At 35.3% G+C, this 16,345-nt stretch overlaps 2 protein-coding genes across 2 annotated transcripts in view; both read left to right on the top strand.

Annotated features, from left to right (window-relative positions):
• Positions 1-16,345, top strand: part of LOC115885936 (pyruvate dehydrogenase [acetyl-transferring]-phosphatase 1, mitochondrial) — a 175,094-nt gene that overhangs the window by 26,889 nt on the left and 131,860 nt on the right. The gene's annotated exons all lie outside the window — the stretch shown is intronic.
• Positions 13,341-16,098, top strand: LOC115885934. Its single transcript, XM_030904967.1, has 2 exons — positions 13,341-13,467; positions 14,371-16,098. Exons 1-2 carry the CDS (start codon positions 13,423-13,425, stop codon positions 16,042-16,044), a joined length of 1,719 nt encoding a protein of 572 aa, XP_030760827.1. The 5' UTR covers positions 13,341-13,422; the 3' UTR covers positions 16,045-16,098.

Below are 16,345 nucleotides of genomic sequence, written 5' to 3'. Positions count from 1 at the left end.
AGCCAGCTATAGTATGTCCTCATGTATAGTGAAAATTAATATTCTTGCTTTATCCACAACGAAGTTACAGGGTGGTCAAAAATGCCGCTAATACCTTCGAGAAAAGGATTGTACGACTGTGCTCGACTTGGGGGGACATTGCCGTGCCCCCATATATTGATTTAAAGTACCTAGTAACAGTGGCGGACTAAGCCTGTCGGGGGCCCGGGGCGGCAAAGCTAAATGTGGCCCCCGGTCTGCACATTTTGTAAAGATTGAATGACGTATGAATAATGGTTGACTAATTTCAAGTATTTATATACTGTACTAATTGTAATAAAAATCGATATATATACCGGGTGTCACAGAAATAAGTGCAAGTATTTAAGGGGTGGTAGATAAAAGAACCATATTTTTTCTTTATCGTTTTTCAAATAAGTCCAAAATAACGGAGTTATTTTACTTTGAAAATATACAAAAAAAAATTTTGCTCTTGTAAATTTGTTCTTGTAAATTTAATCTAATACCTATGTTGTCATATTAACAAGAAATTATGTTTTTTAACTAAAAACTAAAAAAATTCCCGAAGTTTTCAATTGTTTTTTCGCGAAAAAAACCTCATAGGCGTGTTTGTGGGGTTAGACTATACTACCATAGAATACTTGTACTTATTTCTGGGACACCCTGTATATTACAGTCAGTATGTCCCCGGATTGTCTTTACAAGAGGAAAAACTTTTTAATTATTGACTTTTTGAAAAAAATGCGTTCATAAGAATTTTTGCTTGTTGTAAAATGGCGTTTATAATTTTCTAAATATCCATACCGTTTTAGAAAAAATAAAAAAAACATAAAAATGTAGTTTTTCCCCAAAAAAATAATAAAAAAACTAAAAGTTCTAAAAATTAAAACGCTATGGTAATATAATTTCGATTTCATTTTTTGATGGATTGTTATAATTCATTTTGATTAACGTATATATTTTTTGATGTTAAAGTATCACATTTTCCGATAACTATTATCACCCTTTCCGTAGCATTGAACTAAATAAATTTTGTGCTTCTTTAACATTTTAAAACAGCAAAAAATATAACTTTAATTAAAATTCTGTCAATAATAATCTATCAAAAAATTATCACGAAATTATATTACCATAGATAGGCGTTTTATTTTTACTAGTTCAAAAATTCAACTACATTTTCATGTTTTTTTTTATTTTTCTCTAAAACGGTATGGAAATTTGGAAAAATATAAACAGGAATTACCATTTTAGAACAAGCAAAAATTTTTATGAAGACAATCCGCGGACATACTGTAGATGTAAATATGTTATTCATCGGCAGTGCCGTTTTTACGTAGGGACGCGACGCGCGATGGGCCCCGACCAATGAATTAAGGGCCCCCCCAAGGGCCCCAGCTTCCTTTGCCCTTGCTTAAAATGTATCAAAAACGATAACATCATTTTTTAAAGCTTATAATAATACATTTAAATTGAAAAACGAATGCAATTTGACGTAATAAAACAATCCCCGAGCCAATGTTTACATATATTTAATGGCAATTTATGATGACAAAGTGATGGGAATACCGGTTCCACATATAAGCCGCGTTACTTTCGCGACCGTTCCAGGTAAATACCGCGATTTTGTAAGGGGCCCCTTACAAAATCGCGGTATACTCCTATATAGGTCCAAGAATAAATAATAATTATTTGAATATAAAAAATAATAATTATTCGATATTCTAAACAAAGAAAATTACCCCTTGATTGAATTTCGTAAATAGAAAAACGACATTGACAATTACTGGGGCCTAATAATTGATAATTAAGTAAATATCTGCTTCCATTTATACTGTGTTTAGTTTGCGTATACTTATGGTTTGAATACTCTAACTACAAATTGCTTTATAACTACTGAACACATTTTGGCCTGTTTGCCAGTTGAATAAAAAATTACTTATTAAGATTTGGAGGCCCCCTAGAAGAAGGGGCCCGGGGCGGACCGCCCCCCTTAGTCCGCCTAGTAATTGTACGAGAGCTAGCAACGTCGGAAAAACAAGTATTTTAAGACGTCTGGCTCTTTAATATATCTTTTACTATGCTCTCTAGAACAACATGCGGCCTGTCTGGCTGCCGGTAAACGTTGCGTTCCCTACTGCGCATTGAAAGAAGATTCTATATTTTTATTAGTCCTTTAAATTCTAGTATTGAATATAAATCGAACATGTCTCCATAGCGCAGTGCGTAGAGTTTCCGACCACGAACCGATGATTCAGAGTTCGAATCCGGATCAGGACAAAAACTTTTTTATTTAATACTTTACTATCAGAATATAAACGAAAATAAAATTTAAAAGTCTTTGTCCTGACCCGGATTGGAACTCTGAATCATTGGTTCGTGGTCGGAAACTCTACGCACAGCTCTATGGAGACATGTTCGATTTATATTCAATACTAGAATTTATAGGACTAACCGATGCGCAGCGCAGTAGTCAATGCAACGGGTATCGGCAGCCAGACGGGCCGCATGCTGTTCCAGAGAGCATAGTAAAAGATATATCAAAGAGCCAGACGTCTTAAAATACTTTCTCGAAAACCTTGCTAGCTCTTAGACTATAAAGGCAAAAAAAAATAAATACAGTTTAACACAAAGGTTTTATTTTTTAACTTGAAAATATTTTTATTATTTCACAATAAAACAGAGATGGTCTATTTAATTTCGGTTCAAAGTACATTTCGTAAAAAAAGACAAAACTTTTGGAAAGAGATTTGATATGTTCAAAATTTATCCAAAATAGATTTATGCTTAAAAAAATTGTGTGTGCACTATGTGCGCATATATGAAGTAGCAGAAGAAACAGCTACTCCTATTAAATTGAAGGATTTGAAGGACATGTTTGAAAAAGTGTAGTTTGAAATGTTGCAAAAGTAATAAATTATTTTTTTTTACGCTTAAAAAATATTTTTAAGCGTATATTAGCGTAAACTAAAAAATTAATAAAAATAAAAGAAAGTAAAGATTTCAGTTAACGTCTCCCTTTTTCTATATATATATTAATCGGTTTAAAACGTTCTACGTCTTCCGATGCCATCTTTCCATGCCTGTCTGTCTCTCCATGCACCGTCTCCGAGAGATCTTTCCTTCGTAAACGTGTCAATCCCTTCTTGCCAACTTCTTCTCGGTCTACCCGGTTTTCTTCTTCCTGCAGGTTTCCAGTTTATAATTTGCTTTGGGATTCTTATTTCTGCCATTCTTTGGACATGCCCGTACCGTATGAGTTGACTGTTCTTTATGTCGTCCACTATCGTATGTTTAACTTCCATAATCTCTCTTATGCGTTCATTAGTTATTCGCTCGAGTCTTGATTTGCCTGCTGATCTTCTCCAAATATTCATCTCTGTAACTTCCAGCATTCGTTTTGTTGTTTCCTTAATTGGCCACACTTCACAGCTGTACGTGGTTATACTCTTTATGATGGTATTGTATATTAGAGTTTTGTTCTTGTTGTTTATGTTTCTGTCCCACAGTATGCCATTCAATACCGTGATAGCATTCCTTCCAAGTTGGTTTCGTTCTTTAATTGCTGTATCCAACAGTCCATCATTTGTGATTTGCATACCCAAATATTTGTATTTTGTGCAGCACTTAATTTTCTTCCCTTCTTCTAGTATTAGATCTTGTTGTTCTCCTCCGATACACATATATTCTGTTTTGTTAGTATTGATCTCGAGTCCCCATTTCTGATATTCTTCTATAAGCTTACGTGTCATATAATTTATGTCATCGTAATCTTGTGCTATGATCACCTGATCGTCGTATATTTCGACATTTTTGCTTCCAACCTTTGAGAACTTGTTCCAGATATATCTTGAACAGTGTTGGTGAAATACAGCACCCTTGTTTCAGACCTTTGTTCCATTAAATCCTGTTGTTAACTTTTTGCCGACTTTTATTCTAGTTTTTGTTTGCTTATATAATGATTTTACTGCTTTTATTAGCTCTACATTTATATTGTTTTTTTCCATAGCTTCCCAAAGTCTCACAAGGGGAACGCTGTCGTATGCCTTCTGCAGGTCCACGAACACAAGATGTAGCTATTGGTTTAGATTGCTCTTTTTACTTATTACTTGAGTGACTGTAAATAAGTGATCCACCGTCGATCTTCCGGCTCTAAATCCTGCTTGTTCTTCGGCTTCTATTTCTTGGTATTCGTTTTCGATCCTATTTCTCAAAATGTTTCCATATATTCGACTCACGGTGGCTGTTACTGATATTCCCCTGTAGTTTTCGCACTTAGTACGATCTCCCTTTTCGTATATAGTTGATAGGTAAGCCTCATTCCATTCTTGTGGCACATCCGTTCCGTTTATGCAGTCCTGGAATATTTTCCTTAAGTGTTCGTACAGTTTTTTCGGTCCTGATTTAATTAACTCTGCCGGTATATTTCCCGGTCCGGGTGCTTTACGATTTTTTAGTGAGGTACATGCCTTAATTACTTCGTCCATTGATATTCTAATCGGGGATCCCATTGTTCTTATATTTGTCGTCACGTCAGGGCAGTCCATAAATCTGACATTTTTTATAAAATCCTTCTGACATTTTTTATAAATTTCCAACTTTCTGTGCTTCTTGTACCTCCTATATATGTGTTTAGTTGATTACATTCCATATGTGTTTAGTTGATTACATCCCTTTTTCTGCCAGGGCTAATCTGGACGGGACCTACTTTGTTTACGCGGAATCCGAACTGCGGTCCTCGGCCATATGGTCAATGTCCTACCGACTTGGCAAGTGTCTTATTACGAGATATCCGATCTCATCCGGCCTCGAACCGGGGTGAATGAGCAGTGTGTGTCAATAGATTTTACACTTTTGCCTTTTTTTTGTACAACAGCACGATACAGAGTTTCGAACCGGTCCATCCACTAGTATCGCCTTCCGTCGCTTAACTTCGGTGTTTTAATGGGAACCGGTGTTTCGACGTAGCTGAGCCGTTGCCCTTAATAAAAATAGTTTTTACGTGTAACAAATACCTTTTTACGCATAACAAATAGTTTTTTTTAATTGAACAAATGTGTTACATAAATTTTAAACGCTAAAACAGCATCTACACTACCCAACAAACATTTGAAGGTAAAATTACGTTAAATTAACCAGCTGGACTATTATTGACCAACTGGAAATTGGTCGAAATTTCCAAGAATTGACGTTTAAATTCCCAAAGTGGGGAATAAAACTAAAGTAATATAGAAGTTAAAAACAGGTTAACAGGTTATGATGTTTTGTATTGTCTATGAAGTTAGGTTTTCCATAATTTTAAAACCTTAAAGTCCGTTTTCTTTGTATGAGGTTAAGATTTCTTTAAATTAATAACCTCAAAGGTCAAGATTTCTTGCTGAAGGTATTTTTCCTTCGAGATGCAAGTTAAAAAATGGGCTATATTAGCCCCCTAGCTAAGCAAATCTTGATTGGGGAAGTATTAGGCGTGATCAGTACGCTTTCCTTCACTAGTGCTAGCGATTTCTGTTCTAGTTTACCTTTGAAGCATAATAGCGACTTATGAGGTGGAAATAAATTAAATTTTCAACCTAATTTGAACTCCTCCAAATAAGGTCTCATTTAAAGTTATTAACAACTAAATTTTAACCTAACTTGAAAACCAAACAATGTCTTCGACCCCCGAGATAAATTTGAGGTTATAATAAAGTAACATTTGACCTACTTCAAGTCCCTGTAGACTTAATGCCCTCAATAGGTTATCAGTAACTAGATAATAACAATGCCAGCTAACTCCAACTTTGCTACTTTTCAAAGGAATAATTTTAGGTTATTATTATCTAGTTTACAACCTCATTTTTAGATTTCTCGCACTTTATTCCCTACAAGAAATTTGTTAAGTAAAGTAAAATTCAACCAAATAGTGGTTAATTTTCCGTGGTTAGTGTTTTTTTCTTCTTCCTATCCCAAGTAGCATAGGTTTTTTTTTGGTTTTCATTTGGTTTTCAAGTTAGGTAAAAATTTAGTTGTTAATAACTTTAGATGGGACCTTATTTGGAGGAGTTCAAATTAGGTTGAAAATTTAATTAATTTCGACCTCATAAGTTGCTATTATGCTTCAAAGGTAAAAGTAACTTAGTTTTTTGACTTGGAAGAAAGTCAGACATACGACAGGTTAAAAATTACCTTTTTTAATTTCCTCGGGGTGATTTCGGTTTAAACTTTAAAAAAAATTCGTTCCCACTGGTGGGGAACGAAAGAATATTCAATGCGTTTCTTTTTTATTACCGACAGAATCTAAAACGTGTCCATTATGTGCAATAAAAACAAAAAGTCTTCTATAATAACTCTCACAATCCCAAAACACAAAACTTTTAAAAATAATAAGCAAAGAAAACTAATTTAGTTTTCTAGTTAGTGTTCTAGTTTAGGCCAGTTCGGTAATTGCATCGGCCAGCAAAAGGATAAAAATTTGACATGTCACGTGCCTCTCAATAAAGATTCTCATTTTAGGACACATGATTACTGTGAAAAGTTAATCAGATTGCTCGAAGATGTAATTACCGAACTTAGCATAAAATACATTGTCAACTGTCACTCAAAGAAAATAAAATTTTCTGTTTTACCGGCGATACTCCAACAATGTAGTCAAGACTTCGAGAAATGAGCTTCGACCTAATATAGCCCATTTTTTAACTTGCACCTCGAAGGAAAAATACCTTAAGCAAGAAATCTTGACCTTTGAGGTTATTAATTTATAGAAATCTTAACCTCATAAAAAGAAAGCGGACTTTAAGGTTTTAAAATGATGGAAAACCTAACTTCATAGATGAATAGTTAAAAACACCATTAGCAGCCATTTTCTTATCCAATTTGTTTTCAAAAAATATTTTTTTGCGATATTGTTCTAAACTATTGAGAAAAATAAGCAGACGTTTATGAATAATACTATCTACCACAAGTTAAATTAACTAATTAAGAACTTTAAAAGTGTTCCAAGGAAGTTAGCTGAAAAAAAAGTTAGGTTAGAACTTTGAAAATAACGATTTATTCTAAAATTAATTGTTGAAAATACATAAAATTTTAATGGCGCATAATTTTTTAGGGCCAATCATATTTACATCTCACAGAAAAATTTTCTCCTCAGACATAATTATCTTGCGAATCCAGTAATTCACTTCTTACCAATAACTTATTTGCATTTACTAGGAAATGCATATATGTAGGTATTTCATCCATATTAGATTAAATTGTTTGTCTTCTTGGTTCATTATTGGGAAATTCATTTACATACACATTATTAACACATATTAAAAAGAAAAATACATTATCTTATTCTTTCTCTTTCTTTCCCATGTTAAAATGTAGGTAGTATAAATTAGGACTATTTTTAGTAAAATTTACCTCTATTTTACCATGTTATGACCTCAGGTCGATTATTTTTGACTTCATAGCCCATATTGCATACAAAACATCATAACCTGTTAGCCTGTTTTTAACTTCCAAATTACATTAGTTTTAGTTTTTATTAGTTTGCCCAGGTAGGCAATAATAGTCCAGGTGGTTAATTTAACGTAATTTTACCTTCAAATGTTTGTTGGGGTGCTACTTGGGTAGGTCGCGTTTCATCCCCAACTTTGTCGCATTTCTGTTTATTTCCAAGTCTTGCCCCTCTTCGGTTTGCCTCGACCTACTTTCGTTTTTTAAAAACGCCTGAAAAGTATTCGTAAGGAGGGCGTGGGGGATTTTTTTTGGCGTTTCTTGTTGGCTCGTTCAATTTTGTTTCGTTTTGAGCTATTTCCAAAACGTGGCAGTATCTGTACCCAAGGCAAAGGACTTTTTTTTCATAAATCTCATTGAAATAAGTAAACCTAGACTTTTCTAAAATAGCTGTTGTTACGATGATATTTCGTTAATTACATCTCGTTTTATGTTGATATACACGGAAAAAAAGAAAGAAAAACCTTATCCTTAGAAGCTAAGAAAATTTATCTTTTATTTAAGATTTACCTAGTATTGAAATTAAGATTATAACTACACTCCAGACAATTCTAAATAAAATCTTGTTTCGAGTACTACTTATACATATTTGTAAATTAGCAAATTATTGCATTAAGTATAAAAATTCTTTGTGTACATGTAATAATTACTTTATTCAAGTGTAATATCACCTACTAAAAAATAAAGCCTCTTCTTACTTTTAGGTTAGTTACTAGACGCGCCGACTAGGTAGTTTATAAAATTATAAAGTTTTTTTGTTATCGTTTGTCCTTGTGATATGTGAAAATGGAGGACCTTCTTCAGGCATGGGAGATGACGATTTGATCCCAAAATTTCAAGGTAAGTTTAGCAATAATCCTACATTATTTGATGACATTGGTTGTAGGTTAGGGGGAAATTTTAGCATGTCCCAACTCTATTATATTCATGTATGTTACCGGGCAAACCCGATTTTAGGATAAACTAGTTTTTCTTAGGACGAATATTAACCGGGATCGAAAAACTATATAGTTCACAAAATTCGGTAACGTGTACCCTATGCTTTCGGAGGTTCGGGTTCGATCTTGTTAGAAACTCTTGTTTTGGTAAAATCTTTTCTTAATTTTCATTTACAATAGGTATGGAATTTTGAAATATCACCAGACTAACCCCGAATATGGTTAATACTTTTTAAATTAGATTAGCCAAACATCACCTACCAAATTATATGCTTTTCGTAATAAAAAAATACAATAAAACTGTGTAATTTCCCAATATCGGTAGATATTGGACAGCGGCATCGCTAATTAAAAACGAGAGACAGTAATAAAATTGTTAAAACATAATTGAATCATTCCAAACACGTACATACCTAGTTTACCACCAGTGTATAAGAAATAATGCATATTAAAATGGAGTCCCCCTAACCTATGCCCTTCCATTCTGGGGTACTTGCTGCGCAACAAAATTTGATCGTGTTTTCATACTTCAAAAGAGAGCAGTTCGATATTTATTGGGACTGAACAGTAGAACTCACTGCCAGAATTTCTTTAAAATTTTGAAAATACTGACTCTTCCTTCTTTATTCATTTTTGAATCCGTTTGCTTAATCCGCAAGCACATACCTGCTATTCCCGAAAAGCCATCTCATAACTATCCACTTAGGAATGCAGAGCACGATCTTTATCTGCCAACCCCGAGCTCAGAACTAGTTAAGGGTTCAATACTGTACAATGCCAAAAAAATGTACAATCATCTGCCTTTGAATATCAAATCGCTTTCGTTCTTTCCCGCATTTCGCAAGGCTCTAAAATCATACCTACTGGAGAGAGCCCTATATGCGGTAAACGACTTTTTTGTTGATGTTTAATTATGAACAATTTTGAATTTTAAAATTTTTATCATCTCACACACTGGTCAAAGGTCAAGTATTTAATATTCTATAACTTTAAAATTATATCTATTACTGCGTACTGTTCTAAAATTGTCCATGTATATTCTTTTTGTAATTTTAAAGACTTAAATTTTTTTGAATTGTATTATTTGTATTGTGTATTTTTTGTTGTTTGTATTTTTTTGTGATTTTGTTGTTTGTGAGTGCTTTGTCGATGAAGCTGTTTTGGCTTTTTGCACAATAAAGCGTTGTTTGTTTGTTGTTGTTGTACCGATTACCTCAAACCAATGTCATCAAATAATGTAGGATTATTGCTAAAAGTTCCTTGAAATTTTGGGATCAAGTCCGTCATCTCCCATGCCTGAAGAAGGTCCTCCATTTTAACATATCACAAGCACAAAAGATAACAAAAAAACTTTATATAAAGTACCCGGCGCGTCTCGTGTCGCAGAAGAGAAACAGAAACCCAATGAAATGAAGATAGGAATCAGGAATGCACTGTTGCGTTGTTGCTGTTGGGGATGGTCACTTAATATAAGAATAGTATAGCCGTCCGTGCCATAGCTATACGCCTTCTTATCTCTGCTTCGCAGCCCCCATTATTTGTTATTAAAGACCCTAAGTATATAAATTGATCTACTCTTTCTATATTAGGGAGGAGGTTGTGTAATCGAACTGCACCACTTCTATCAATCAGCATGAGTTTGGTTTTATCAATGTTTATTTCTAGACCAAGATTATTGCTTTCGATGGTAACTCTTTCCAGCAACCGGGCCATTTCTTCCTCACTTTTCGCTATCAGGGTGGTATCGTCCGCGTACCTGAGGTTGTTTAGGAAGCTAGGCATTACTTAGTTGCTTAACCAGAAACCAGAAATAATAAATAAATAGACTATTTTTTAAATAATTTAGTGCATATATGTTGTTCATGAGGCGCATTACCGTGGATTATAAGCCGATAAATGGTAGACTGCTAGTTAGTCACTATTTTATATTTTTTGATTAGGTATATTGTAATTAATTGTAATATTAGACACATATTAAAACAAAATATTTGTGTGTAACCTTCTAGGAATAACCAATTTAATTTATACCATCGGTAACTGTTTTCATATCAGTTTTTCAATGTTTACTTATTTTTCTGAAGCCACCACAACTTTTGACCTTGCTTCGTGCTATTTCACAAAATAGTACGATAAATATAAGCCCGTGTTATAAAAATTAGTTCCCACGTTTCCTGAAGTAGGCCTAGTCGGCAAGTGCATCGAAGGCGGGAGCAAATCCGGCCAAGCTGGAATAAGTTTTATTTTGTTTAGTTTGGTGTCGAGAAGCACGTATTAAATTTGCACTCCCCGTAAAGCCCGGATTTGGCCGCCATCTTGGAAAAATTGGCTAAAATTCGGTTTATTTTTCATTATTTGTCAAAAACTCGATTTCTATCAACTTTAGTGCAAAATATGTAGAGACCAAAATTAAAGAAGAGGAAAAACGTTGTATGGTTTTTTTTTCGTGCGACTACCCAAAGTATCGAATTTTACGAAAACAAAATTAAAGTTTGATATAATGTATGTGTTCAATATATCCGGGGTTAACTGTACTTGTTTCCACACCACCTTGAGCGGCACCGCCGAGACATAAAGCCTAAAAACTTGTTTGCTACTGTTTGGCAGTAGCCTGCTGTCGCGGACATAATGGAAGAACGCAATTTGCATTATGACCGCAATAACGGACTAAATTTTTATTGTTGCGCGACTGATGGCAAACCAAGTTTAACCGCCTTATCTCTCAGGGAGCTGCCTTGAAAGCCTTGTAAAGTACCCGGCGCGTTTTTTTTTGGTGTGACTGGTCCCCCCATTTCCAATAGGCCTAATCCACATGTCGTCAACTTAGGTTTCTTTTGAGGTGGAAGGTTCATCAGAGTTCCTTCGTTTTTTTATGTTACATATTCCGGATCTGGATCATAAGGTGCAGAATATTCTTTTCGTTGATCTTTTTCTTATATAGAGGAAAATTGTCCGAAAGAAAAAAGAAAATCTTCGTCTAATTTTGCCTTTTAACTATTCGAACATGATTTGCCCTGACAAAGTGCACACATTACCGAGCTACGCAAACCTGCTTTGCGGTAACTACAAGATGTATTACAACCTTTGGCACATTTCCATGAAATCAGATTTAATAATTCTTGGGGAACTGCATCTTGAGACGTGGATTTTTTGAATTTTTCCATCCCCAATCTAGAGGTGATTTTTCATTCCTATACCATAGCTGTACCTGACTGTACGTACGGAAGGAGTATACAAGCGAGCTGCGTCTTTGGTCGGTGGTAATGATGCTAGGTTTGGTAAGCTTTTGGTAATAGATGTTACGAAACGCTGGTATATGTACTTATCTAATGAGTCGCATTTTTTGGATCCATATAGATGAAAAAGAAATCGTTCTCCAGCTGTTTCTATATCTTGCTGTGGATGCGTTTGCAACAAGTTCTTTCTGCAACCAATAACAGACGACTACTATTTAATTGTGTCTCCAGCAGTCGATCAGCGATCGTACATGACCTTGAGTTAAAGGTTCCGCTTAACAATAGCTTTGTTCGGGTTCTTATTATTACCGATTTTGAACTGTCCTAGGACACTGCCGCGCATGCGCTAATGAAATAATTTCTCCGTATTTCCTTCTGCCCATGCGTATCACAGCTCTAGGACGGTTCAGAATCGGTAGTAAAAAAACCCGAAATAAGCTAATAGGAGTAAGGTTCTCGAAAAGACAAAAACTGCCCAGAATAGAGGAAATAATAACTGCTTATAACATATTTAGCATGTTTAAACCGAGATAACTTGGAAACGGGTCGTCGCACGGAAAAAGTATATAGAACGTTTTTTATAGAGTTTTTCCTTTTCTTTAATTTTTGTTCATACATTTTTGCACTAAAGTTGATAGAAATCGAGTTATTGACAAATAATGAAAAATAAACCGAATTTTAGACACTTTTTCCAAGATGGCGGCTAAATCCGGGCTTTGGGGGCGGTGGTGCAAATTTAACACGTGGTTTCTTACACTAAACTAAACAAAATAAAATTTATTCTAGCTTGTCCGAATTTGCTCCCGCCATAAGCTATTTTTTAATACTTGGCGACTGGCCTAAAATAGATCGAAAGGTAGGCTAGCTGGAGGAACCGCTATCTAGAACCGAATCGAGAACCGCTATCTAAGAGCGCGACGGCTGGAGCGAACACGTCACGATCGCGATCCCGCGACGCTACGTACATACCAGTTGCAGGTTCCAGTTACTATTGTTGGCGACCGACGAAATCGCGACTCTAGGAGCGCGATGGCTGGGGCTAAACACGTCGCTATGGTTACTACGGTTCGAGCTAGCTTCAAGTGCGATTATAAATAATTTATTTCCAAATTATAAATTATTTATAATTTGGAAATAAATTATTTATAATCGCACTTGAAGTTAGCTCGGGCTAAAAATAGCTCAGAACGAAACAAAATTGAACGAGCCAACAAGAAACGCCAAAAAAAATTCCCCACGCCCTTTTCACGAGTAGTTTTCAGGCGTTTTTAAGAAACGAAAGTATGTCGAGGCAAACCGAAGAGGGGCAAGATATTATCTCATCAAATTATAAATAATTTATAATTTTGTTGTCATTAAGACCGTCGTTTTTCAGTAACAGGTTACTGATTAATTGTGGAGCGCCACACGACGGCGACGCGCGACGTTACAAAAAAAATACCGCTCCTAAATCGCGTTACTCAAATACCGACACATTATTATTGTAGCATTCTCTGGGGCCATATTATAAATTTTACTAATTTGAAGATCATTTTGTTGATTTACAAATGCTCGTAGCTTTTTAATCATAGTAGCTTTTTACGAGCATGAAATTGATTAGATTACATAATAAAGATTTTTTATCTTATAACTTTAAAAATACAATCGGTTAAAGTGTGATTTATGTTTGCAATAAAAGTTAGGGGTATAAAAAAATTTTAAATTGATTTTTTGGCGTTTCTGTTACACACAAGTCCATAAAACTGATTGTGGAATCGGCCGTGCACTAAAATGAAATGGCACAGCTTAAAGGACATTTGTTACTTGTGTTTTTAATAGTGGTAAGTATATTTTAAAAGATCATAAGCAGTATATACACTCAACGGTACGAAAAACGGGCACCAATGTTGATGTATTTTAAAGTTTTTTTTGAAACAGAATTGAAAAAATGTTAACATATTCCACAGGGTCTTTCAAGCTTTCACCAAAATATTAACAATTTGTTTGCCCCCGTATAATTGACAGACAGGGACTTTCATTTTTAATTTAGAAAGACATACTAAAAAGTCGAATAATTTTGCTACAAATTGCTTAAAAAATTATCAAAATCGACCCACTAGTACCGTATGATCGAAAAAAAACGGCGTCTAGTTGGCTTGGAAATGACGATCGATGACATTTCCTATACAATTTTACATATAAAATGACAGCGATTTTCATTTCATAGCCATCGCTGACGCCGTTTTTATTCGATCATACGGTACAAATATATTAAACTTTATAATAATACATCAACATTTTCGTGCCGGTGAGTGTATACAGGGTGTCCCAGAAATAAGTGCAAGTATTTTAAGTAGTGGTAGATCTGGTCAAAAAAAATATTTTTTCTCTTTACCATTTTTTAAATAAGTCCAAAATAACCGAATTATTTTACTTTGAAAATTTAATCAAAAAATGCTTTTTTGCTTAAATTTTCAGATCCACTGGATCTTTTCTAGATTTTCTTTCCTGTAAATTTAATCCACTACCTGTGTTGCCATATTATCAAGAAATTACGTTTTTTTAACTTAAAACTAAAAACATTTCCAAAAATTTTTCAAATTGCAAATTTTTAAAAATGCAGGTCCGTATTTAAAAAATATAATTCGGCACTCTGTATAACCCAATAAAAAACCCAGCACCCTTATAAAAACATTGATTGTAGCACCCTGTATAACTAGAAATTAAAACAAAGTATTTTCTAGGTGTCCGTTCAGATAAGTTACACTAAAGGTTTTGGTTTTCCCGGACGTTTTGTTGAACAAGTACGAGGGAGAGGACCAGGACCAATACTAGATAACAAAGATGCAATAATAGATAGGCAAAAAGACAGATGGCCGCAGAATAGAGCCCTAGTTAGAGGAGACAGAGTACCAGGAGCAATACTAGACAACAAAGATGCAATAATAGATCGGCAAAAAAATAAGTGGCCGCAGAATAGAGCCCAAGTTACAGGAGACAGATTACCAGGAGCAATACTAGACAACAAAGATGCAATAATAGATAGGCAAAAAAATAGGTGGCCGCAGAATAGAGCCCAAGTTACAGGAGACAGAGGACCAGGACCAATACTAGATAACAAAGATGCAATAATAGATAGGCAAAAAAATAGGTGGCCTCAGAATAGAGCCCAAGTTACAGGAGACAGATTACCAGGAGCAATACTAGACAACAAAGATGCAATAATAGATCGGCAAAAAAATAAGTGGCCGCAGAATAGAGCCCAAGTTACAGGAGACAGATTACCAGGAGCAATACTAGGCAACAAAGATGCAATAATAGATAGGCAAAAAAATAGGTGGCCGCAGAATAGAGCCCAAGTTACAGGAGACAGAGGACCAGGACCAATACTAGATAACAAAGATGCAATAATAGATAGTCAAAAAAATAGGCGGCCGCAGAATAGAGCCCAAGTTACAGGAGACAGAGGACCAGGACCAATACTAGATAACAAAGATGCAATAATAGATAGGCAAAAAAATAGGTGGCCGCAGAATAGAGCCCAAGTTAGAGGAGACAGAGGACCAGGACCAATACTAGATAACAAAGATGCAATAATAGATAGTCAAAAAAATAGGCGGCCGCTGAATAGAGCCCAAGTTACAGGAGACAGAGGACCAGGACCAATACTAGATAACAAAGATGCAATAATAGATAGTCAAAAAAATAGGCGACCTCAGAATAGAGCTCAAGTTACAGGGGACAGGGGACCAGGACCAATACTAGATAACAAAGATGCAATAATAGATAGTCAAAAAAATAGGCGACCGCAGAATAGAGCTCAAGTTACTGGAAACAGAGGACCAGGACCAATACTAGATAACACAGATGCAATAATAGATAGGCAAAAAAATAGGTGGCCGCAGAATAGAGCCCAAGTTACAGGAGACAGAGGACCAGGACCAATACTAGATAACAAAGATGCAATAATAGATAGGCAAAAAAATAGGTGGCCGCAGAATAGAGCCCAAGTTACAGGAGACAGAGGACCAGGACCAATACTAGATAACAAAGATGCAATAATAGATAGTCAAAAAAATAGGCGACCGCAGAATAGAGCTCAAGTTACTGGAAACAGAGGACCAGGACCAATACTAGATAACACAGATGCAATAATAGATAGGCAAAAAAATAGGTGGCCGCAGAATAGAGCCCAAGTTACAGAAGACAGAGGACCAGGACCAATACTAGATAACAAAGATGCAATAATAGATAGGCAAAAAAATAGGTGGCCGCAGAATAGAGCCCAAGTTACAGGAGACAGAGGACCAGGACCAATACTAGATAACAAAGATGCAATAATAGATAGGCAAAAAAAAATAGGTGGCCGCAGAATAGAGCCCAAGTTACAGGAGACAGAGGACCAGGACCAATACTAGATAACAAAGATGCAATAATAGATAGTCAAAAAAATAGGCGGCCGCAGAATAGAGCCCAAGTTACAGGAGACAGAGGTCCAGGACCAATACTAGATAACAAAGATGCAATAATAGATAGTCAAAAAAATAGGCGGCCGCTGAATAGAGCCCAAGTTACAGGAGACAGAGGACCAGGACCAATACTAGATAACAAAGATGCAATAATAGATAGTCAAAAAAATAGGCGACCTCAGAATAGAGCTCAAGTTACAGGGGACAGGGGACCAGGACCAATACTAGATAACAAAGATGCAATAATAGA

The sequence above is a fragment of the Sitophilus oryzae genome, unplaced genomic scaffold (genome assembly GCF_002938485.1).
Source record: "Sitophilus oryzae breed Bouriz unplaced genomic scaffold, Soryzae_2.0 scaffold_465_pilon_pilon, whole genome shotgun sequence".
Lineage (NCBI taxonomy): Eukaryota > Metazoa > Arthropoda > Insecta > Coleoptera > Curculionidae > Sitophilus > Sitophilus oryzae.
Note: the sequence above shows the minus strand (reverse complement) of the source record. Positions and strands in the feature narration are given on the sequence as shown.